General features: G+C 49.4%; 1 protein-coding gene across 2 annotated transcripts in view; it reads right to left on the bottom strand.

Annotated features, from left to right (window-relative positions):
* Nucleotides 1–25,166, bottom strand: part of KDM4A (lysine demethylase 4A) — a 46,851-nt gene that overhangs the window by 8,051 nt on the left and 13,634 nt on the right. For both annotated transcript variants that reach the window (XM_077752044.1, XM_077752043.1), the window contains exons 10-18: nt 24,508–24,707; nt 23,035–23,411; nt 10,395–10,515; nt 5,394–5,575; nt 3,664–3,868; nt 3,114–3,190; nt 2,386–2,441; nt 636–744; nt 147–332 (exon numbers count right to left, since the gene is read on the bottom strand). In XM_077752044.1, the coding sequence (XP_077608170.1) occupies nt 147–332; nt 636–744; nt 2,386–2,441; nt 3,114–3,190; nt 3,664–3,868; nt 5,394–5,575; nt 10,395–10,515; nt 23,035–23,411; nt 24,508–24,707 (1,513 nt within the window). The remainder of the gene's footprint in view (nt 1–146; nt 333–635; nt 745–2,385; nt 2,442–3,113; nt 3,191–3,663; nt 3,869–5,393; nt 5,576–10,394; nt 10,516–23,034; nt 23,412–24,507; nt 24,708–25,166) is intronic.

Genomic DNA, 25,166 nt, shown 5'->3' with positions numbered 1-25,166 from the left:
ATGCTCGGGGGCCACCTGTGAATCCCTGCTTATTAGCAGCCTCCATAAAGCAGAAGGCTGGAGAAAATACGTGCTGACACAGTAAATGGACGGCCTGCAGAGAAGATGATCGGTCAAGAGGATTCTAGAACGGTACCTTCCCTCACCTCCAAATTAGGAATCTTGTGCCGAAAGCAGGTAATGAAGACGACGAAAGGCCAATCGTCCGGCTGCATCATCACCCCAGCAGCCTGGGCGCAGCTCACGTGGAAGGCAGTCGGACAGCGGCCGTGGGAGCACTGCACACAGCAGCCAGCTGTTCTTTTCCTCCGCTTCTTACAGAAGACACATTTCTAGGACACAGGGGAAGCAAGCCGCTGACTCCAGGAGCTAACGGTGCCGTGTCCTGAACACACAGAGCCCCATGAGCAAGAGCCACTCTTCTTCCCCCAAACAAGAGCATACACACACCTTTCTTAACCTCTTGTCTGAGGATACATGTCCTCTTCTAACATTTGGTGGCTCACAAGCCCTGACCCAACCCAAGGGTCAATGATGACCACTGGGCCACACGGAGCACGTTATGTTCTCCTCCACCCAGAAACTTCTAATAGGGCAACGATGTAGTGTCTCCACGCCCATCTCCTCTTCCTTACCAGTTTGAAGCGGGGCAGGGGAATTTTGCTCACGTCCACTGGACTTCTTTCGGCAATGTTGACAAACCTTGCTTCCAAAATTGCCACAGCACATGAGACATGGACCCACCTGCCAAAAGGCAAAGTCTACCTCAGTCACCTCTGGCTCCAAGGCCCTCTTGCTTCATCAACTCTAATGATCCAAGACTGGTTGGGCCTGCTGATAGTGCTTCCTCTCCAACCCAACATAGCCACTCACTTCCACCTGCAAGGTCCCAGGACCCAGCAAGGAAGGAACCAAAAGTGTCTCCACACTGAGTACGAAAATAGGCCCCCACCACACCGCCCTGGGTCAGCACAGGGTTGTGCTTCGTACACCACTAACTCATTCACAATCTGTTGCAAAATAAGCAGAACCAGACCTAATGGAGTGGAGTAGGCTTCAGGGAGTGAGAAGAAATGAGAGAGTCCTACACAGACCTCTTTTACCACAGGAGTTGGGTGCTTCCTCAGATGTCTCCATCTGTGCCCCGTCTGCCCATAGCCATAGTTTTGCCCTCTGAGCCTCCTCCCAACCTTTCCTGGGGGCTGAGATGACCCCTGACTCTCCCTTCATCCACTGCACACTCACTAAGGTCTGGTCCAAGCCCTACTTGTTCTGACAGGTCTGTTCAGTGGACATCCTTAGAGAATTAAAGTTCCAGGCATTTTGAGAAACTGACACGCACCATGACGAGAACAATTAAGATGCTGAAAGCTCTTAATGTGAGGCCAGGTGAAAACCTACGATGGACAGGACAGGGCCCACACAGAAGGTGTCTGCGGTCCTGGCGGGGCTCTTATGCGAGTGGGAACAGATCTGTCTGGTGTGGCCCCACAGGGCCGAACTCGAATTGTGTGGTTAAGGTGGGAGGCTCAAGCAGAGCTGTTTGCACTCAAAGTAAGGAAGAACTTTAACAGCGCTCTTTCGCAACTGTGAGGAACCCGATGACCTCAAGTCATGGCCGCAAGTGCCTTTAAAGGTTGGAAGCAGCAAGCAGAAGAGGGGTCTGTGTGGAACAGCATGAAGGGGGGTCTTGTGCCGTAGGAGGCTCTGATTCCAACAGGACATGAGCCAGAGGCAGGATACTAGCCACTGGCTGCCTGCTGACCATGGGTACTACCCTCTAGACAGCCAGCTTCTCCAGGGCAAAAACCTCATTCACCTCACATTTCTACCTCAGAACAAGTAAGCAAAGACCAGGCACAAGGAGTCAGCTCGGTGAAAATGAGCAGTCTGACAGCTACTACACCCAGACTTCCATAGACTTGACTCCACAGCAGGAAGGTGAGGCTGAGCTGTCATCATCCCACCCTCCTCCCCGAGGACACACACGCTCGCTCCGTGAGCCAGACAGTGCGTGCTCAGGAGCCCACAGCTGCAGCCAGCTCTGCACCCGCCCGGCTGCAACAAGGGAATGGCCCTCGCTGCCGGCCCAGGGCCTCTGCATCTCCTGCACAGGATCTCTACACCCTCGTGAGTCTGACTTAGCTCTCCCGCAAGGAGGACATCACTTATATCCATGCCTTGGAGGGGAAGCTAGAGTTGGAAAGGTCGAGGGCTGCTGGGCTCCCCGTGGCACCTCACTTTTAAAATTGGCCTTGGAGATGCTATTCCACCCCCTGCAAGGTGCTTCCCCAGCCCTCCTCGGTCACTCTGATGAACAGCCACTGCCGTCCCGGTGCCTCTGCCCCAGAACCGAGCATCCCAAGCCACTGCTCAGAAACTCACCTGTCATCATTGGCTCTCTGGAGGGCTCCCCCTCGTAATGAGCACAAACAGCAGTCCTGCCAGGAAGGGAGGGGGAGGAAGGAAGGATGATTACCACCAAGTCATTAATATCCAATCTGCTCTCTCCTTGGCCTCCTTTGGGTAACTGGAACCTCCACATAAGAAAGTGGCTTAACAGCAGGTGGGGCCTCGCCTACGCAGCCCATGTAAGCAGGACTCCCCTACAGGAAGACAGGGAGACCACCCGGGGCTAAAGTACACCAAGTAGTCGCTTGACTTAACATAATCCTTTTCACTGTGACTGCTAACAACTGTAACTAATGACATCCTGCTCAACCTAGAGGCGCTACAGGACTCTGCCTCCTGCATGGGTACTGCTAGGTTCCGGGGCAGGGAGTGATGAAGACTAAGCTGCAAAATGAACCATCTGAGCCCCCTTTGGATGGCCCAACCCAGTGCATTCTTTAAAGCTTGTCCACCAGAGGACCTCTACTTGGTCTGGACACAATGTAGCAAATGCAGATTCCAGACTCCATTTAGGCCCTGCCACAGCCGGGCAGCAGCCACGGTCCTGGGGGGATTTATTCTGACAAGACGCACTCTGACATCACTGTGTACCAGGCCCTGTCCAGACTGCTGGGGACAGAAAGTCCACATGAAAAAGCCTGGCTCTGAGCAAATCCTAAGTCCCGGGGTGGGGAAGACAGCAGCACTGTGGACACACTCACCTCCTCCAGGGCATTGGCGGAACACCGAGAACACATCCAGTCTTCAGAAGCCTTTGCAGGGGGTACTCCATAGCAACCTACCAAGGACACCAAGGTGAGTAAATTAAAACCAGAGGCTAGAGTCAGAATGTAGACTTGTGACTCTTCCTCATATACCATGAGTCTCAAAGCTGCGACCAAATCTTAGAGAAAGACCCCTGACTTCTAGAGTCAGGATCCCCAGGGTTCACCCATACAGTATGGCCCAAAATCTCAAGAAATAAGAGACTATAGATGCACTGGTATAAACACCTAGGGAGCAACAGGGACCATTCCCTTCTACAGCCCAGACCACAGCACAAGGCTGACTGTACAAGCATGGACCCCAAAGTCAGTGAAACTCCCAACTCCATGAGTGGCAAACTCCCCAAAAACACAAAAGCAATCTTTGCCCTCGGGACCTGGGGAGGCCACTGGGAGGCTGGGGGGAGGCCAACATGGGGCAAGACTTGCAGTGAGAAGGCTCAGGCACCGCCAGGTCAGGACACAGACAAAAGGCAAGGGCACTCACTGGCGTGGACCCGGACACTGCACTTCTTGCAGGAAACCAGAAGGCTGGTGCCGTCCTCCTCAAGGTAAGGGGTAGAAAGGTTGATGTCCGTGCTGCAGCCAGTCGAGGTGAAACACATTTCAGGAATCAATGGCTTGGTCCTCTGCTTCTGGGGGGCTAAATCTGGAGTATTTCCACAGCTCTGACTCAGGCCCCCAAACTCCACCTAAGGAGAGACAGCAAATGCATGATTCTGTGACCATGTGCCTGTTTCTCAGCTTCCACCTGCTCTGTCAGCAGAAAGCTGCCTCTCTTCCCAGAAGGACTCAGGCTAAGGCTCCCGGGTGCACAGCCATTATCCCAGAGCTGCTAAATGAAGTTACCTCTAATGACTCCAATTCAATTTCTCACAGAGGCATCAAACAAAGGCCCCTGGGGACAACTGAGGAAAGGGAGCAAGGTAACAGACAACTGGGATTTCAATCTTCCCAAACCAAGCAGTAATAAAATGCACTGAGACGTTAGCGAGGCTGCTCTTGTGGGCTCCCTCATGCGCTGCACCGCACAGTGGCCGCTACCCAGGGAGAGGACCTAGAGCAGCTGCTCCCAATGGACCAGCATGGAATCCCCCCTAGGGGGACTCATGGCAGCATGTCATCTGAGCAGCAGCACCGCCACATGGCTGGAGGCCCACCTGTGATTCCTGGCTCAGGTCCCTCCAGAGAGAATGTCCAGAAAGAACATCCACATACTTCCTTGGCAAATACCCTGACTGTAAACACTTGCTGGCTCTTATCTATGGAAGGCACCATCACCACCATTTCGAAGACAGGGCCCAAAACATGTCACCGCTAAGCATGTGGCCCTCCTGAAATCCAGAGGCCCACTCAGTGGACCTGAGAGCGCACCCAGTCTGTCCACTTGTCTCACAGGCCAAGGGTACATACAGTTCTTCAGTTTTGCTTTTTCATCAGTCAATGGAAAGAAGCACCGAGTGACTAATCCAAAGTTCGTTGGTCTGAGGTTCCATTCTCTGGCAAGCGTGAACCTGTGGCCATACCAGGCTCAGTGTAGCCATGCCACCTTAACCAACAGAGGACTGGTTAGCCACATGCCACCCTGTGCAGATCCCAGGTGAGCCTGAGCTGCTCACCTGGCGCACACCAGTGCAGATGCACTTCTGACCTCCCAGAGCTGAACCCAAAGACTGCCATCAAATGCCCAAGGAGCGGGAGGGGCACAGACAAGCTTGGCTCCAGTGCTTCCCCCTCATCTACCTCCCACAGACCCTCCCCTAGTGCCTTCTGACTGCTGCCAGTACCCACAGTGGCAATGAGAAAGGAAGACACAACACCGGAGAATCTGGCAGACTGTCCAAAAACGCAGGCACAGTGCTCCAGACTGGCCAGGATGAAAAACCACCTGGAAGGAATCATCATGGCCTAGAATAGTAACAGATGAGCAAGATTCCTCTGTAAACAATGTTGAGTGTCACAGTGTGCAGGGAATCCTACCAAGTCAAGGCTAAGCCACACTCCAGCCCTTCTGCAAACTGCTCTCAAGGGAAAAGCCATATTGCTAGATTATCTGCCTGGAGAAGGCTGGCCAGCACTCCAATGGGGCACCGGACACTAGAAGAACGCACTTTTCTTTCCCAAGACAACCAGTGACAAGCTACGTCCCCACAATTAAACCTCGCCTCCCTCTGGACTGCTGGTCCCAGGTAAACAGAAAGGACAAAGTGGACTTACCTGATGGTAGGTCTGAAAGATCATACAGACAGCGCAGTGAGGGGCCTGCTGGGCCATGGTCTCATTGAATTCCTTTTCGGCCTCAAAGTTCAGGGGTCGGTTCTGCCACAGTTGGCTCAGGGGCTTGGCCCAGGCCTCTGTCTCCTCAGCCTCCTCCTCAGGGGTCAGCTGTTCAGAGGACTCTAGAGCGGAAAGCAGAACGTGAGTCAGCACCAGCCCTGTACATCTGTAGCTCTGCCTAGAAAGCGGATGAGCTCAGCCCAGACTTTCAGTCTCAGGTCTGGCCTACACCCAAGATCCTACAGGTCACAGAGGCAAAGGGCAGAAATGATTGTCAATAGGCTCTTTCAATACTTGGATGAATTTGCACAGTCCTGTCTGTAGCCCCCTCTCTGGCAAAACTTCTTGCACCAGGAGTTCAGCCTGCTCTCCTCTCCCCTAACAACTGCCAGCATTCAACCCTTGTGCCCGAGGGCAGCACAGTACACTGGGGTCTTGCCAGTAGCCACATTACTTGCTGCCTCCAATATGTCAGCATGTTGAGTCCTTAAAGAGTTTTCTCTTTAGTTACACTGAAGGGAAACAAGAAAAAAAATAAATAAATAACAAGGAAACAGCAAGAGCTTAATAATTTTTACATCATGTGCCTTGGTCAGAACTTTCCAGGTCCCTCTGGAAAGGTCAGTGGGATATCTGCCTTTTCTGGACAGGGATCCCCAACCATCCTGGCTCTGCCTCAGAGGAAGGCAGAGTGTGTCCAAGACAAACCCTCTTTCCCAGCCAAAAGATATAACACCTTGAGTCTAGACCAAGGCCTAACACACAGTGGCCCACAGGCCAAATGCACTCCACTTGAGGAGCTCTTAAAAATGTAAAAACAAAAAAATTGTTTTTACATTTTTTTTTTACTTTATTTATTTTGAGAGAGACAGAACGAGCAGGGGAGGGGTAGAGACGAGGGGACAGAGGATCTGAAGCGGGCTCTGTGCTGATGGCAGAGAGCCAATGTAGGGCTTGAACTCACAAACCTCAAGATCATGACCCAAGCCAAAGTCGGACGCTTAACCATTAAATGAGCCACCCAGGTGCCCATGTTTTTACATTTTCAAAGGACTGAGGGAAAGAAAGCAGAATATGTGACAGAAAGTGTAGGGCCTCTGCAGACCTCTGGTCTAGATGACAAATTTGTATCTATTCGTTACTCCAAATAGCAAAGCATAGGATTCACCAGCACTGCAGACGAAGGGAAATCCCCTCTGGGTGCCACCTTCCTGGAAGGGACAATGCTGCTGAATGGAAACAAAAACCTACGCTCACAAAACAAGATGGAAGCGATAAAGGTGCACACCTTCCAGTTCCCCCTAAATCGGTAGAAGGGCACAGCCCAATCAATCCCAATGGAAACAAGGTCAAGGAGGTAGGAAAACACCTTACCTCTAGGATTATGAGTGAATGAGGGCCATCTTTGATAGAAGGAGCAAAAAATAACAAAATGAACAGATCCAGATCCTTTCTTAAAATCCTCCCAAGTGAGGGAAATATAAGAAGTTATATTTAACTTTAACGAGGGATGTTCTTTAACAAGGGAGTCCTAAAACGGCCCAAGGATGGATGCGGAGCACCTTACAGACCAGCTCCGTGCCAGCCCCGCCACATGGGACACCCCATGCCTGGCATCTAGCTATGTGTGGCCATCAGGAAACCCCAGCTACAACCCCTCAGATGATCTTGCTTCATCAGAGCAGAGCTGTTCTGAAGAGGCCCTAGAGACTTCTGCAGAGAAGCCCATGCGACACTCCACTATTTACTTGTTCATTTCTGGCAACTCTGGCTCAGTGCAGATAAACAGTTATCTACTCTGCCTTCACAGTCATGTTTAATCTAATGAGACCCGGAAGCAGCCTCATGTGTGACCTCGGTGAAGTGTACCGTAACGTACGGAGGCCGCTGCAGACAATTAAAACCAACTCCTACAGGCATGGCCAGATCCTGGCAGGAACGATGGTGCCAAGCCAAAGCAGGTATTTTCCTTATCCTAACCAGATCAAGAGTGGTCAAGATGGACTAGAAGAAACAGAAACAGCTACCCAATCAGTATAGGAAAATTAACATAGTGATGTCTGCTCTTTTCAAAACCACAGGGGGCCAAAAATCACTTCACTTATGAACACAGTGAAAATAGCAGGAATTTTACAGTTTATATACATAAGACTTCATGGAGACCTACAGATGTGTTCATTTCACTATTTTATGCCTCAATTGAAAAAAAATTTGATGGGGGCGGGGGGTGCATGCTAGACTAAAAGAGACTAAAGATACAAAACTTTGAAATGAGTGACCCCGGTTTGGTTTATAGGTTTAAAGAACTAAAAGCTAGAAACACATTCTGGGAACAAGTGGGGAAAAATGAATATGGACTGACGATGGGACAATATTATGCAATAGTGCCGATTTCCCCAGGTGTGGTCAGTGTCTGCACAGGACAGAAGCCTTAGGAAGGCACCTCGTGGTGCACTTCAAGTGACTAGAGGACTGCAACTCGCCCTCAGACGAGACCACAAGTGCCAGTGCAGCAAGTTCATCAACAGCGCGTGTGGAGAGCGCACCCCCAGCAACGTGGTAGCAGCTGTCGAATACAGGAGGCGTGCAGTGTTTTCCACGTTTGAAATTTATCATAAAAAGTTGGGCAGCCTGTATAGTATGATCTCAATTACATTATTATCAAAAGGCATACATGGATATACTCCAACATCTGACTAGAAAAGTCAGGAAGATTAACACATTAAAACATGCAAGTGGTCACCTTTGCAGGATACTTTTATTGTCCTATTTATAACTTTCCTTTTCCAATTTTCTACAATCTATATTTAGAGCCTTCAGAGGCCTGGAGAGTAAGGGGGGGTGGGGCAGGAATCCTGAAGCCAGGCTGTTGCTACTCCGAGAACCCAAGCCCCACCTGGGCCAGAGGAAGAGGACTTCCTAAGACTCTGACTCAAGGTCTGGCCTACTTTGGACTCAAGAGACTTTCAATCTCAAGAGACTTTCCTCACCCAGCATATCTCGATCCTTCTACCAAGGACAACAGTAGAGATGGGCACTGGCATCAGATCAGAAAGGGAACATGGGCTTGCTTACGGAGCAGAGGGGCTGGTATAACTCCAGATCTTCCCACCCAGCCACCGGTGTCAGGAAGGACGGGGCAGGGAAGGGCCCGGGCATCAGTCAAGAGTGACAAGGGACCCGCCAGAGACTCACCCGCGATCATGTTCCTGATCTCACTGCACTGATGGCAACAAGTCCCTGAGCGCCAGCAACACACACAGTTCCCGTCCTGCTCCACATCCCTGTCTATTCTTCCGTCTCCTTCCCAGACTCCTCTTCCTGTCTTCCCACCCCCGTCTCTGCCCTCATCAGAGGCCTCACACATGTACACTCAGTGTAGCAAACAGATGGCAGCTACACTCGTGGGGAACACAGGGAAAGGCAGAGTTGCCGAATCACTATGTTGTCCACCTGGAAGTAATGTAACAGCGTGTCAGGTACCCTTCAATGAAAATAAATTTCAATACATTTTTTTTAATGTTTATTAATTTTTCGTGGGTTTTTTTTATTTTTTAATGTTTTTTTAATTTATTTCTGAGAGAGAGAGAGAGAGCATGAGCAGGGGAGGGTCAGAGAGAGAGAGGGAGACACAGAATCTGGAGCAGGCTCCAGGCTCTGAGCTGGCTGTCAGCACAGAGCCCGATGCGGGGCTCGAACCCATGAACCGTGAGATCACGACCTGAGCCGAAGTCAGACACTCAACCGACTGAGCCACCCAGGCACCCCAATGTTTATTAATTTTTGAGAGCATATGTGAGCGGGGTAGGGGCAGTGAGAGGGGGCCAGAGGATCCCAAGCAGGCTCCTCGCTGACAGCAGAGAACCCCATGCAGGGCTCAAACTCACGAACCCAGATCATGACCTGAGCCGAAGTCAGACACTCAACTGAGTGAGCCACTCAGGTGCCCCTTCAATAAATTTTTTAAAAAGGTATTAAATACCACCTGTGCTCACCTCTCTCTGTGTCTCCCCCACCAGTGGCCTCATGTACCCCAATATCACCACCAAACACCACCTCTGCTCAGCCCAAGTTTACAGCCTCCAGATACTGAACAACCAAACCCAACCAAAAGCAGAAGTCAGGGAGGCACTGAACTCAGGCTTCTCCAAGTCCCTACCAAGCTCACAGTTCTACATCCAACCCCCAAATGCAGCCGACTGTATCCTCCCAACACCTTCCCTACATCCCTCCCCAAGCCCTACCACTATCCCCTGCTTCAGACCCTCCCCCAGCTCTCAGAGGCCATGGCAAAAGCCTGTCTGTTGCCCTCAAAGCCACTCTCAAATGCAGGCACTAGGAGTAATGCATCTAACATAAATCTGGCCACCAAACCATGTCAAAGGCTCCTGAAGACCCAACAGAAAAAGGCCTCCCTCTTGAGCAACCCCCCGCCTCACGTCTACCCGCCCCACACCTTGGCCCGGCCCTTTCACTGAGTTGCTTCCTCTGAATCTATCCTCCAGCTCCCCTCTGCCTAGATGAACATCTTGTCTCTTTAGATCTGTTTACCTGTCAGTTTGCCCCACTACCTTCTGAGCTTTCTGAGGGCACGGACATATCTGAGTTATCTTTGTAGCTACACATTCAGCACTGGGCTTGGCATCATTGACAGAATTGCTATCCAGAAAAATCAGCCTCCTTACTTTACCTCCTAGTAAAGAAAGAGAAGAACCTGCATGCGATCACCGTGTATTAGGCATATTCCAAGACACACATATAGAGAAATCTGATCATAAATTAAGCATCAAAGGAGATCCTGCCCCCTCTGTGTGGAGTATCTGGGAGAATAGCTAAGCCACAGACCCACCCCTGGTGCTCAGCCCCGCCTCCCATGTCCTGTCAAAATGCTAACGGTGGGGAGCTCCCTTCCCCTTCCTGGTAAAGAGAGTAAACACTTACCATCATCACTGATGCAATCCTGCAACACCAGCGGGTGATGGCGTGGGAGCTTGCTTAAGGGCTGACGACGACCCTTGGACTTCTTATTCTCCTCCAGGGAAAACATGTATTCATCAGCCGCCTGGGCAAACCAGAAGAGGAAATCAAATTGGTCTTGACTCCACTTAGGGGCACAGCAGAAGTTAGTCTTACAATGAAAAACCAAGGGAAAAGACAGGCACAGAGCCACAAATATAAAACCAAACCCAGAAAACATCTGTCGTAGGAAACGCCAAAATGACAGTACCATGCAAACCAATCTAAACTAGGACTATGTAAACATTTCGGAGCAAAAAAAAAATGTACCTAACAAGTGTAGGTCCTGTTCTCAGAAGCATGCCTGAAACAAATGTACCAAAAATAAACACACTCTACAAGAGAGCCACGCCCCTCTCTTAAGCTCACTGTCATGAGGCTGTGTCTCTGAGAGCCCCAGAGACACGAGGTGCCCCTCTTCTTGGACCGGAATGCCAGCAGCACCTGTTACAAAGAGCCAGGCAGCTGGGCCATCAGACCTGAAAGCTAGAGGACATCAAAGGGCTGATGAGCAGCTGACCCGGTAAGGTAAAAGAGGCCAGCTTCTCCTTATGCCCTGTCAGGCCCTCAGCTCTGGCTGGCACTATTCATTCCTCAGTTAGTTTCCTCATCAGACAGGACAGAGTGAGCATCTAAAACTCTAGCGTAGCTGCAAAAGTTGACAGAATTAATACTGTGTTTACACAGTATCAGATCAAATGCAATTAGGTTTAAGATGTGCAAGACTGTTGCAGTAATAATACCACGTGAAATGCTTTCTGGTCAGTGTATCTGAAACTTGTCATCCTCTCAGATAAAGCATTTGACAAAGTATGACAAGCATGCATGATAAAAAACCCCAACAAAGTAAGTTTGTAGGGAACATACTTCAACATAATAATGGCCATATGTGGAAAAACCCACAGCAAAGATCATACTCAATGGGGAAAAACTGAGAGCCTTTCCCCTAAGATCAGGAACAAGGCAAGGGTATCCACTCTCACCACTTCATTCAACATAGAACCGAAGTCCTAGCCACAGCAATCAGACAAGAAAAAGGAATAAAAGGCATCCAAATCAGTAAGAAGTTAAACTCTGACTATTTTCAGATAACATGATTCTCTATATAGAAAACCCAGGACTCCCCCGAAAAACTGCTAGAATAAACAAATTCAGTAAGGTCACAGGATACATCAATCTACAGAAATCTTGCACTTCTATACAACAATAATGAAGTAATAAAAAGAGAAATTAAGAAAACAATCCCATTTACAATTCCACCAAAAATAATAAGATGTCCAGGAATAAACCTAAACAAAGAGATCAAACACTGTATTCTAGAAACTAGAAAACAATAATGAAAGAAATGAAGACGTACCATGGTCACGGACTGGAAGAACAAATATTGTTAAAATGTTTATACTACCCAAAGGAATAAACACGTTTAATGCAATTCCTATCAAATTACCAACAGTATATTTCATAGAACTAGAACAACCCTAAAATCTGTATGAACCCACAAAAAACATCAAAGAGCCAAAGCAATCTTGAAAAACAAAAGCAGGGGAGCGCCTGGGTGGCTCAGTGGGTTAAATGCCTGACTTCGGCTTAGGTCATGATCTCAAGATTAGTTGAGTTTGAGCCCCACATCAGGCTCTCTGCTATCAGCGAGGAGCGTGCTGAATTCAGATCCTGCCTCCCTCTTTCTCTCTGCCCTTCCTCACACACGCACACCCACTTTCTCAAAAATAAATAAACTTTAAAAAAAAATTAAAAATCAAAGGTGTCTGGGTGGTTCAGTTGGTTGAGTTTCCTGCTCTTGGTTTTGGCTCAGGTCATGATCTCAGTTTGTGGAATCAAGCCCCGTGCTGAGCTCTGCATGTTCCCATGCTCACTCTCAAAATGAATAAACATTAATATAAAAAAAAAAAAAAGCCGAAAGCATCACAATTCTGGATTTCAAGTTACACTGTAAAGCCACAGTAATCAAAACAGTATGATAGTAGCACAAAAATAGACACATACATCAATGGAACGGAAAATCCAGAAATAAAACCACAAATGCATAGTAGGAAAACTGGACAGCAACATGTAGAAGAATGAAACTGGACCACCTTCTCACACTATACACAGAAGTAACTTTGAGGTGGACTAAAAATCTAAATGTGAGACCTGAAACCATAAAAATCCTGGAGTGTAGAACAGAAAGTAATTTCTCTGACACTGGCCATAGCAACTTTTTCCTAGAGGTCTCCTGAGGCAAGGGAAACAAAAGCAAAAGTACATTTTGGGACTACATCAAAATAAAAAGCTTTTGAACAGCAAAGAAAAAAAAAAATCAACAAAACTAAAAGGCAACCTGCGGAATGGGGGAAAATATTTGCAAATGACATACCTGATTAAGGGTTAGTATCCAAAATATATAAAGAACTTATACAATTCAACACTCAAAAAGCAAATAATCCAATTAAAAATGGGCAGGGACACCAAGGTGGCTCAGTCGACTGAACATCCCCAACTCTTGATTTCAGCTCAAGTCATGATTCCAGGGTCAGGGGATAGAGCCCCACAACTGGGCTCTATGTTGGGCTCCGTGCTTAGTGTGGAACCTGCTTGAGATTCTCTCCCTCTGTCCCTCTAAACCTCTCCCCCACTTGCATCCACGTGCTCTCTCTCTAAAATAAAAAAATAAAAGGGCAAAAGACATGAGCAGACGTTTTTCCAGAAACACCCAAATGGCCAAAAGACACATGAAAAGGTGCTCATCACCACTCCTCATCATCATGAAAATGCAAATCAACACTATAATGAGAGATCACTTCACACCTGTCAGAAGGCTAAACTCAACAACACAAGGAACAGGTGTTGGCGAGGATATGGAGTAAAAGAAGTCCTAGTGCACTGTTGGTGGGAATGCAAACTGGTGCAGCTCCTCTGGAAAACAGTGCAGAGGTTCCTCAAAAAGTAAAAAATGTAACTTATCCTACAATCCATTACTAGGTATTTACCCAAAGAATATAAAATACTAACTCAAAGGGATACATGCACCCTCTGTTTATAGTAGCATTACTTATAATAGTCAAATTATCAAATCAGCCCAAGTGTCCGTTTATTGGTGAATGGATAAAGAAGTGGTATATATATACAACGGAGTATTATTCAGCCATAAAAAAGAATGAAATCTTGGGGTGCCTGGATGGCTCTGTCAATTAAGTGTCTGACTCTTGGTTTTGGCCCAGGTCATCATCTCACAGCTTCATGGGTTCAAGCCTGCACTGACAGCATGGGACCTGCTTGAGATTCTCTCTCTCCCCCTCTCTGTCCCTCCCGCACTCGCAGTCTATCAAAATAAATAAACCTTTAAATAAAGGAAGAAGAATTAAACTGTGCCATTTGCAACAACGGATGCAGCTAGAGAATATAATGCTAAGTGACATAAGTCAGTAGAAGAAAGACAAATACCATATGATTTCACTCACATGTAGAATTTAAGAAACAAAACAAACAAGCAAAGGGAAATAAGAAAGAAACCAAGAAATAGACTCTTAACTATAGAGAACAAACTGATGGTTACCAGAGGGAAGGTAGGTGGAGGGATAGGGGGACTAGGGGATCAGGACTATGGAGGGCACCATAACGAGCACTGGGTGATTAAAATAAAAACTTTTAAAAACTTGGTCATCCTGCCTTTAGGAACCATGGAGTTAGCAAAACCCATTAAGCAAGAAAACAAGGCCTGGAAGAGGGCTACTCTGCAACTGTGACAAAGACCAACCCGTCAGGAGCACTAGGAAGAAGTGGCGGCGCTGCAGGGCCACTTCGGAGAAGTCACGCTGGGCCCACAGGCTCCACGTGCCACTGCACCGAACCCACAGTTGGAATGCCAAGAAAAACCAAATTCTGAGCAGGCCGGGTCCAGGGAGAAGAGAGTCTGCTCTTCCCAACATAAATTTAAACAAGTTTCAGCGTCCATTGACCCATTCATTCAATACATATTTACTGAGGGGCGCTGGGGGGGGTCCAGTCAGTTAAGCGCCAACTTCAGCTCAGGTCATGATTTCACAGTTCGGGAGTTTGAGCCCCAAGTCAGGTTCTGTGCTGACAGCTCAGAGCCCGGAGCCTGCTTCTGATTCTGTGTCTCCCTCTTTCCCTCTACCCCTCCCCGGCTCGCACTGTCTCTCTCTAAGGTAAATAAATGTTGAAAAAACTTTTAATAAAAAAATAAAATTAAAAAAATAAAGTTCCATCATTTTATTTCTGCACCCCAATAATCTTGTTGCACTTCCCCCCTTTGAAGACCACCTAGATGAACAGGCCTAAATCTGGGATGTGGTGGTGGCAGGGACCAGGAAGTAAAAAGAGGACAAATAAAGGGAGCAGAAATGATGGGATTTCCAGCCCAGATCACCAAGGCAGGAGAGACTTAACAGGACTCTCCTTAAACAGGCGGTGCACAGTACACCGACCCCATTTCTGTCAAAATACCCACAAGAGAAACTCAGCCACAGAAATTCAGCCTAAGGGTTCAGAAAACAAGTCTGAGCATGGGGCACCTAGATGGCTGGGTCAGTGAAGCATCCAAGTGTTGATTTCAGCACAGGTCATGATCTCAGGGATCCTTGAGCCCAGAGACAGGCTCTGCACTGACAGCATGGAGCCTGCTTCGGATTCTCTCCCCCCACTTCTCTGCCCCTCCCACACTCATGTATGTGTGGGCAGGTGCTATCGCGTGCGTGCTCTGTCTCTCTCTCTCTCTCTCTCTCTCTGAAAATAAACACTTAAAAATAAAAGGCAAGTCTGAGCAAGAGCTGTAGATTCGGGGATCCTCTGCATCAGGTTCAGAACTGATATCGTGGGAGTGGAAGACATTACCAGTGGAAGATGAACTGAATGGAGACTAAGCCCTTCCGGGACAGGAGGCGGAGAACAGAAAAAAGGGAGATTCAGCGGCAGAGAGTAGGAGGAATACAGAAAGGAGGGGAGGGCTTCCCAGGGGGAAAGAGGTGCTGCCAAAGGGTACATTAGAGCTGAGCAGGAAGTGGCCAAAGGACTCAGCAACTGGGAGGTGTCAGGACTCTGAGAGAGAAGTTCCAGCAGGCAGACAGTAAGGAACTAAGGAATGAATGCTTCAGAGACTCTTCTTGAGAAGATTAAGGGAAGAAATGAGATCATAGCCTGAAAAGGGAATTTCCTACAATTGTATTTCAGGAAAGAGACGGGGGGTTATGGTTTTATAGGCAGAGAGAGAAGCTTGTGAAAGGAAAGATACGAAGATGTGTGGTAGAATAACGAAGATGTGCAATTCTAATCCCTGTGAATATCAGGTTGATATGACAAAAGACTATTAAGGATACTAATCAGATAAACTTAAAATAGCAAGATTATCTTAGATTATCTGGGTGGACCCAATGTAATCAAACAAGCACTTAACAAGGGAGAGGTGTCTCTGGGTGGCTCGGTCAGATAAGCATCCAACTACTGATCTCAGCTCAGGTTTTGATCTCAGGGTTGTGAGTTCAAGTCCCACAACTGGACTCCACATTGGGTGTGAAACCTACTTAAAAATAATTACGAAGAGGAAAGCAGAATGCTGGGTGTCCAAGTGACGTAATGTGAACAAGATTTGGCCAGACGTGGCTGCTTTTGAAGATGAAAAAAAAAAAGGCTGCGGGTCAAGGAATGTGGGCAGCCTGAGGAAGCTGAGCAGGGCAAGGAGACTCCGTCTGGAGCCTCCACAAGATAGATATGCAGCCCTGCCAACACCTTGACTTCTATGTAGTGAGGCCCATGTCAGACTTCTGAACTATGGAACTGCAAGATAACCCCCTATGGTCTCTAAGACTCCCAGTTCGTGGGAACTTGTTTAAGCAGCAATAGGATATGAGTATGGGGTAGGAGACAGAGACAAATCATTTTCTAAGTCCAAGTACTGTAGAAAGCAGAGGGGCCAAGCCCAAGAACACCAGAATGCAGCTCTGGGAAAGGAAGACGCCTGTATCCACACCTGCTGATTCTGGGTGCTTCATACGACCAACGATGGGACCCGCAGACTGCATCTGGTGCCGTGGCAGTGCAGACACAGGGGACACACCGTCCCCTAGCCTCTAGGAGCTCATGACCCAGCTAGAGGGGGATCTGGTGTGTGAGTCTCAAGTCTCTGCCCTTTTCCACTACCATCACGTTACCTCTGACCAAAGTACTCAGGTCTATTCAAATAGTAAAGCATCCTTCCACATTTTCTCATCTTCTGGACAAAGCACTCCTCCTGCTACATGGCACCCACAGCCTTCCTCACGGCACCGCCTTTTCCTTTTCCTGAGATGTGCTCCGACTTCTTAATTCCGTCAGAATGTAACAAGAAGAGCTGGGCCCAAACCCCGGTTTATCAACTAGCCGTGTGAGCCCAGGCAAGGAGCAACCCACTACTAGCGTGGGCGTACTGAACACTGCCCCGCCAAGACTCTTGTGTGAGGGTGAAGCGGGACAGCAGGTAGGGTCTCCCAGCGCCCTGCCTGCAGGAGGGCTAGACCTCAGGCTCCTGAGTCCTCTGCTGCCTCGTCTAACATCACGCACCGAGGTCAAGGTCAATGTTCTTGACGGGGTTTCTTCTGTACAGAGAAGAACCGTGCCCTCCTTGTTTTGGGAACTCACTTTTCCAAAGCAGCCAAAACAAGAACTGTCACAGCAGACGCAGCACGGTAGCTCTGACTGCAGGTACACGAAAATCCTGAAGCTTTTGATGCTTCAGCAGTCAGTCGGTCTGGGTGCTCTTACCAAGGCCCTTGACATAGAGTGGCACGGAAACTGAACAGCAAGAGGCTTGAATTACACCGTGGGGGATGCTTAAAGTAGGGGTAGGAGGGACGCAAGGGTGCTCTTCAAAACCCAGCTGTTTCCAAATACAGATACAACACCACTAGACCTCTCCAGGGATAGACAAAGTGGTTCAGCTTCCACCCTAAGCCTTGACTGTCAGTCCCCGACTCCACCCAGTCAATCCATTCTGAGGTCAGCCTCCTACTACAACGAACTCCCCTGCATTCCTTCCGCATTTACAGAAGGCTCACGGGCCAAGCCCCACCACCGTGCCGGCGCCTCAAGAAGCAAGGCTGATGGGGCACAGGGCCTGTCTCCTGGTTTGCCTTCTGCAGCCCGTGACAACTGTGCCGAGAGCAAGACAGACAGTTGTTAAAAAGGGGCCAAGTGCTGCAGGTGTTCTGAAGAGGAAGGAAAGTAGGTGGGCGGCTGGAAGGTTTCTGGGAGCAGGGACTGGAAGAGGGCTGGGGCTCCAATGAGCAGAGAACTGCTGCAGGAGACCTGTGCGGATGACTCCCTGGTACCCCCACCCATGGAGGGGGGACCTGTAGCCCGCTGACGGCTGTACACCAAAGGAGAGCGCATGTAAGGCCACTGAGCTGAGCGTCCAACAATGGTTACAATGACAGATCTGACGTTACGTATCTTTCACATATATTAAAAACAAATCAACCCAATGTTTTAAAGATAAATAAATATAACAAATTAAAAGGAGTTAATTACAAGTTTAAAAAAAAAAAAAAACCCAACCCAACTGCAGCCCTCCCGTCTTGTGCCCAGCTGCGCTGGAGCCATACACGCTCCCTCCTGCTCGGTCCTGCAGGATCCAGTCCCCACACCTCACCCACGTAAATTCCAACAACACGACCGCACTTGGCCATTGCTCCCAGGTCTTCAGTCCTTCTCCTCAGCTGGGCCTGGACACACGGCCCTCTCCTGGTTCCCCAAAACCTCAGGCAGCTCTTCTTCCCCAGCCTCTGCCTCCACCCTAACTGAGAGGTGTTCTTCCCACTCCAGAGATGAGCTCTTCATGCCCACCGATTCCCTGCTGGAGACTGCCTCCCACAGACCCCTCCTGGGCTTTACGCCTGTGCACACACCTCTCCCATCACAGGCCATCACATGCCGGTCACACTCAGCATGCTCCAAAACTGAACTCACCTCCCGAGCCACATTCAAATACCCCTTGGTTTCTCCACTAATGCACCCTATCCATCCAATAACTCGTCAGTCCTTACCCACCCCACAGCCAGCCCCTAGTCCTGCGCTCCTGCCCTCCTGGTGGCTCTCAGGTCCACCTCCCGCTCCCCATCCCTGCGGCCACTACACAGGCAGGTGCACACCACCTCTCTTTCAGACCAAAGGAACAGGTTCCAAATTGATTTCCCCGTTGCAAATCTTTCTTTCCTCCCAAAATAGCAATACTTGATACACAGTAATCATAAAACTTGTTCCAATAATTTATATATGTAAGTGAAAATCATCCATAATACCACCTTCAGGAGAGCCTCTGCTGTTTCTAATTTTGCCTACTTCCTTCTCCCGCCCCAAAACCTTCATACCATTTTCAAAGCAATCTTCCAAAACACCAGTGCAGAGCTTAAAACCCTTTGCGAGACAACTTAAAGAATAACTGACATGGTTTCTTGGGTACATCAGGGAGTGGGGGGAGCACTACCTGAGAAGAAGAAAGGATTTAAGAGACATAATAAACATAAGGCGTGAAGGGCGCCTGGGTGGCTCAGTTGGTTGGGCGGCCAACTTTGGCTCAGGTCATGATCTCACGGTTCATGGGTTTGAGCCCCGCGTTGGGCTCTGTGCTGACAGCTAGCTCAGAGCCTGGAACCTGTTTCAGATTCTGTGTCTCCCTCTCTCTCTGACCCTCCCCTGCTCATGCTGTCGCTGTCTCTCTCTCTCTCTCTCTCTCTCAGAAATAAAAAACATTAAAAAAAATAAAAATAGGGGCGCCTGGATGGCTTAGTCGGTTAAGCGTCCGACTTTCGCTTGGGTCATGATCTCGCGGTTCGTGGGTTCGAGCCCCGCGTCGGGCTCTGTGCTGACTGCCAGCTCAGAGCCTGGAGCCTGTTTCAGTCTGTGACTCCCTATCTCGCTGACCCTCCCCTGCTCACGCTGTCTCTCTCTCTCTCTCCTAGAAATAAATAAAAAAAACATTTAAAAAAATAAATAAAAAATAAAAAATAAATAAAAAAATAAAAATAAAAAGTTGTGAGACTAGACTAAATCCTGATTCAAACAAACCACTATAAAATCAATTGTTTAACAACTGGGGAAGCCTGAATATGGACTAAGTATTAGATGCTAAGAAGTTTTCTAATTTTTCTAGGCATAATAATGGCACAGAGATTCCAGAAATACCCTCGGTGTTTGGAGGTAACACGGAGTAGGGAAGAAATGACATGATACCTGTGATTTGCTTTAACATACTTCAAACGACAGAAGGGCCAGTAAAGCAAACTGACAACCATCAGGCCAGGATGAGGAGCACTTGCCGGTTAGTTCATCCACATGCATCTTTGTGCATTTAAAAAATTTATTCTGGAGGCGCCTGGGTCACTCAGTCGGTTAAGTGCCTGGCTCTTCAGCTCAGGTCATGCATGGTCTCATGGTTCATGGGTTCGAGTCACACATCGGGCTCTGCACTGACAGTGCTTGGGATTCTCTCTCCCTCTCTCTCTGCCCCTCCCCCACTCATGTGCTAGGTCTCTCAAAATAAACAAACTTTAGAAAACACATGGTGGTGAACCTTCCTAAGTCAAACTACTTCACGGAACACAGGCAAGGCCACTGTGACCTGGCACCCTCCAGCAACATCTCCCCAGTTCCTCTCAGAACCATGTCTGAGACCAAGGGCAGCTTCCCAAATGCTCTGACCCCAGCAGGAGCTACCATCACCACTCAGAACACACCCCTCTCCCAGATTCCCTTCCCAATTTCACCCCAGCCAGCAGGCATACTCTGCAAACCTTCGGCCTAGCTACAATGTCTGCTTCTCTGCAGTCCACCAAACTCAGCACCCCAACCCCAGGCTGGGCTGCCAACTCCTCCACCTGGCCTACAAGATTTATCCCTAAGGAGCACCCTCATTTGCTCGCAGAGAGACTATGAGCTCTTTGAAGGCAGAGTCCCAGCCCAGAGTAGGCACACCTAAGTGATTAGGGGGGAGTAGAGCAAAAGGGCAAAACAGCTAAGAGATCTTCAAGTTCAAAGATGGCAGCACGTCAGGGAGGGTGGGGACAGAGGGTTGGGTGGGGATGGCGCAGAGAAGGGCATTACCACCCGATTGCAGCTGAGAAGCCCACACAGAAATAAAAAGGAGCCAGGAAGGCACTCAATGATTTTTGGGCAGGAATAAGAAGCATGTCAGAGAAGCCTCCTTCTCCTAGCATGTTTCCATATGGAGGGCTTCCAGGCTTTTCTCCCCAACCCTTGGATGTTAATGAGCTTCCCTCGGCTGGAATCTGCCTTTTGCAGAGTGAGTGCACTGGGGTCTGTGTCCACAACACATGAAAGACAAGTGGGCAATGTCCAGCCACTATGAGAGGCCTGCATCCTCCAGGCCTACCTGCCTCACTGAGGGTAAAGGAGCAGCAAAGCCATTTGGCCATTAGTTTAAAGCCACTCTCTTCAATCATTTTAACTGTCAATGAAGTGACATTCTGAGCTCCATATGCCTGACATCTATATGGTTCCTTTATCTAGTTCCTAATTTGGGAGGAAAAAAGGTGGGTTCTTTGTTGGCTCCTCCCACCACACACACACACACACACACACACACACACACACACACACACACACACACACACCCCTTGACTTTGGTCAGATTAATTGAGCAGTAACACAGAGTCTGCATGATGTGTATGAAGTATCTTGCGTGTAGTAACCGCGTGCTATCATCGGCTGTTCTGGCGGTTGTGAGTGCAATCGCAGACAAGAAAGTCAGGAGGACGCTGCACAAGGACAGCGTGACCTGCAGTGTGACAGCAGGATGAACAAGGATGGGGAGCTTTGTGAAGAAGAGTGGCTTGGGCGTGGCAACGGGGACTGTGAGGGGTTCTGGGGTCCGAGCTGGAAAGCCGCCTCTTGTAGAAGCTGCCTGAGAGCAGACAGTGGCTACTGGAAGCCATGAGGAGATGTGCCCCTCAGCTTCTGTCCGCCCACACCACCCCCACGGAGGGAGGGACACACACAGGGGGAAGGAGAGAGACAGAAACTGAGCTCTGAGACTGAGAGAAGGCAGAAAGGAGTTATGTGGGTAGTCAAGACAAGGGACAAACCAAACACACAAAGGGGCTCCTGGGAAAACTAGAAGGACTGTAATATGCACTCAGGGTCAGTGCTTCAGACAAAAAGAGACAAAGCCAACAGGCCAAATGTGAACATTCAGCAACAATGAGTATACTAAACGACTGGTGATGGTTATTCTATCTGTATACTTTGTTTCATAATAGGGGCGCCTGGGTGGTTCAGTCCCTTAAGCAGTCGACTTTGGCTCAGGTCATGATCTCATGGTTTATGGGTTCGAGACCCATGCCAGGCTCTGTGCTGACAGCTCAGAGCCTGGAGCCTGCTTCAGATTCTGTGGGTCTCGCTCTCTCTCTCTCTCTGTCCCTCCCCTACTTACACTTTGTCTCTCTCTCAAAAATAAATAAACATTAAAAAAACTTTTTAACAAAAAAATAAAAATAAAATATTTCATAATAAAAACTTTTAAAGGACCGAAGTAAGGAAATGGGGAATAAATGAAACCTTTCTGCACGGACCTCCATCTGCCACTGACCCCATCCCACGCCCACCTCCACCCCCTTCGCGGCTGCAACCTGACCCACATAAGCTGTGAAGCTGGGGAGTAAGAGCAGGTCCCTTGGGAAGCAAGAGTCTGGCTGCATTCAACACCACTCTGCTGTATCCCACTCAGATCCACCAAGAGCCTTTTTACACCAAACAGAGAACAGCTTTTGATGACAGCATGTTCTAGAAGGAAGCCTGAACAAACGTGCACATTTACAGCTTTGGGAATTCATCCTAGTCTCTGAGAGGATGCTCTGTCAACAGTGTTGTACTTGAAGATGAACGCGTGGGGGGAGCGGAGGGAGAATCCCTCCCAGCATCTACAAGGCAGTTGAGATTGTAAGAAAATCTAGGGGACGCCTGGGTGGCTTAATCTGTTGACTGTCCAACTCTTGATTTCGGCTCAGGTCATGATCTCATAGTCATGGGATCGCATCGCGGCTCTAGGCTGACAGTGCAGAGCCCACTTGGGATTCTCTCTCCCTCTCCCTCTACACCACCCCCATCCCCACTTGCACTCTCTCGCTCTCAGAACTAAATACTGGAAAGAAAGATTTTGTAAGGAAAAAATCTTGAACTTTATAGAGTAAGGAAGACCACCTCGCCCCAAACAGATGACCACTGGACTGCAAGCACTTCCTCGGTAACCCTCATGCCCTAGGGCAAGGAGGCTCCAGGGTGGCCACATAGCTGTGGACCTGCGGCTGTCACTAAGGCCACAGTCCTCTGTCCCACTCACCCAGGGGCAAGAGAACAGGAATTCCCGGCCAAGAACTAACTGGACGGGACCCAGGCCACCTGGCTTTCTGCTGGACACTGCAGATTGGAGGTCCATTCTGGGGGTCTCCCCTTGCCATCCTCGACACCCACAGAAGCACCCTCCAGCCCCCGGATGACCTCTGCTCCACAGGACCCCTGCCAGGGCGGCTCCTCCCCCACGAGCACTGTCCAGGGCCCATACCTCTGCCAGCTCCCGCTCGCTGACGCTTCCGGTAGCACCACCCTTCTTCCTGGTGCAAGGCTCTCCCACGGTGACCCTGCCGTCCCCTTTGGCATAGCTGTGCACGGTGAGAACTCCCGACTGCCCTTGGGCTCGGCAGGCCAAAGGCTCACCGGTTTCTGAGTCGGAAGAAATAGAATCCCGTGAAGAACCGGAGCCCAGGCTAGAAGATGATTTCTTTTTGGAACCTGAGAAGACAAGCCGTCCTCCTATAGAGGCAGGATTCACAGAAAGATCCAAGGCAGCTGCTTCTTGTTCCTCCTCTTCCTCCTCATCCTCCTCTTCCAGTTTGACATTTTTAAGCTCTTCGAATTTGACTTCCGTGGAGTCAGAATAATCTGAAACACACAGACACGCTGGCCAGAGCCGACTTCCTCCCGCACGTCTGACGTTAGTGAAAAGTAAAGTGGTAAAGCGCAAAGGAACATGCGTGGCAAGTGAGGCCTGGTGTCATATTCTGGCTCTGTCACCTTCAGGGTCACTGCGTGATCTGGGGCCGCTCAGGCCTCCAGTTCCGTGCCGTGGGATGCAAGCCATCTACCACCTAATCTCCAGGTTCTGGGTCTATGGCGGGAGTGTGGCCTGGCATGCAGCAGACACTAAGTGGCAGCTGCCGTTTCCTCAGAGTCTCCTGCAGGAAACGAAGGCCTGCACTCAGCAGAGACCTGGTGACCTCAAGCTAGAAAATTTGAACAGAGGGAGACAGGCCCCAGGGCCGCATCCACAGTGCCATCCGACTGTCCAGACACAAAGGCCACCCTCAGTACAGACACTCCAAGCCTCACCTGAGACTGACGCAAGCCCCTCCCTGCCAAGTCCACCCTCAACAACCTCCTAGTGACTGCTCCGCCACACCTCATCTGAGGACGCCACTTCCTTCCTAAAATACAAGTGGCCCCTCCACCCCGATTGAGCAAACTCTAAAATGGCAATCAGTCCCCACACCAGCTCACTCCTATTCTCGCCTCATCTCCAGCTAGCACAGCAGTCTTCCCTTCCCAGCCCTATCTTCAAATTACAGGACACCGATGCCAGCTTCCCCAATTACAGGAAAGCTCACGTGCTTCCATACCTGCACACCATCACCCCTGCTACTCCCCTCTAGGTGCCCTTTCCACGTGCCCCCTACTCCCTGCTGCCCCAGAAAGCTCCCACTTCTCTTGTAAGAGCTGGTTCACGGTCACTTCACCAACCTTCAGTGACTCCCTGAGCCCTCACCAGGTATAGAGGAAGGGGGACTCCCCTACCTTCCACCTCGAATGTCCCTACCCAAAGGGCTTCTCTCACACCGATTCACTTCTCACGCTCCACGGACACTCTCCTCAGACAGCTCCCCCCCTACTTTTCCAGATCTGTGACCCTGCAACCAACACAGCATCCAACTCACAACAGAGCACAGTTACACCTGTGGGGAAAATACCATAACCAACGAACCTGGGAAGGGAAGGCCGTCTTCGACTTGCCGCACAGAGTTGTGGGTAGGCCTCACGGGAGCAAGGGCAGCATGGCACTCCGTCATATCGTACTGCCCCGTACTCAACTCCTCCTTGGGGAAGAGCTCGCTCTGACTCACCTCCTGGGGTATTTCAAGACAAACTCGGTGCCTCTTTGTCCCTATACGGTGCTTGGCTAGGCTGCAAGGAGAGCGAACTTTTTAAGGGCCCGCAAGTACATTTACCTACATACATATTCACACACAGCCCAAAATGAATGAATGGCCAGGGCCTGTCCAGTACGCGTCACACTTCAGTCCTACCTCTTATCTGTGGGAGAGACAAGGGACCTCACCTCTCTGAGCCTGTTCCACCCAATGGGAAATAGTTATCACCATCCACCTCAAAGATCTGATGTGAAGCTCAGGGTGCGCAGAGTGCCTGACAGAGCACCTGGCACACAGCAGGGACCCCACGAATGCTCCTTCCTCCTCCCCGTGGCCCAGATTCTCTGTCTTAGACACCAACGGTGCTGGCCAACTTCAATCACACCACCCCCCTGCCCTTGTGAGCTTCACTCCCACTACCATACTCTCCTTTTTTAAAAAAATGCCTCCTATGGGAAGGAGAAAATATGGCTCTTCTGGTTCGGAGGGAGCC

The sequence above is a fragment of the Crocuta crocuta genome, unplaced genomic scaffold, assembly GCF_008692635.1.
Source record: "Crocuta crocuta isolate KB4526 unplaced genomic scaffold, BGI_CrCroc_1.0 scaffold367, whole genome shotgun sequence".
Classification (NCBI taxonomy): domain Eukaryota; kingdom Metazoa; phylum Chordata; class Mammalia; order Carnivora; family Hyaenidae; genus Crocuta; species Crocuta crocuta.
This window is presented reverse-complemented; position numbering and strand designations above follow the sequence as displayed.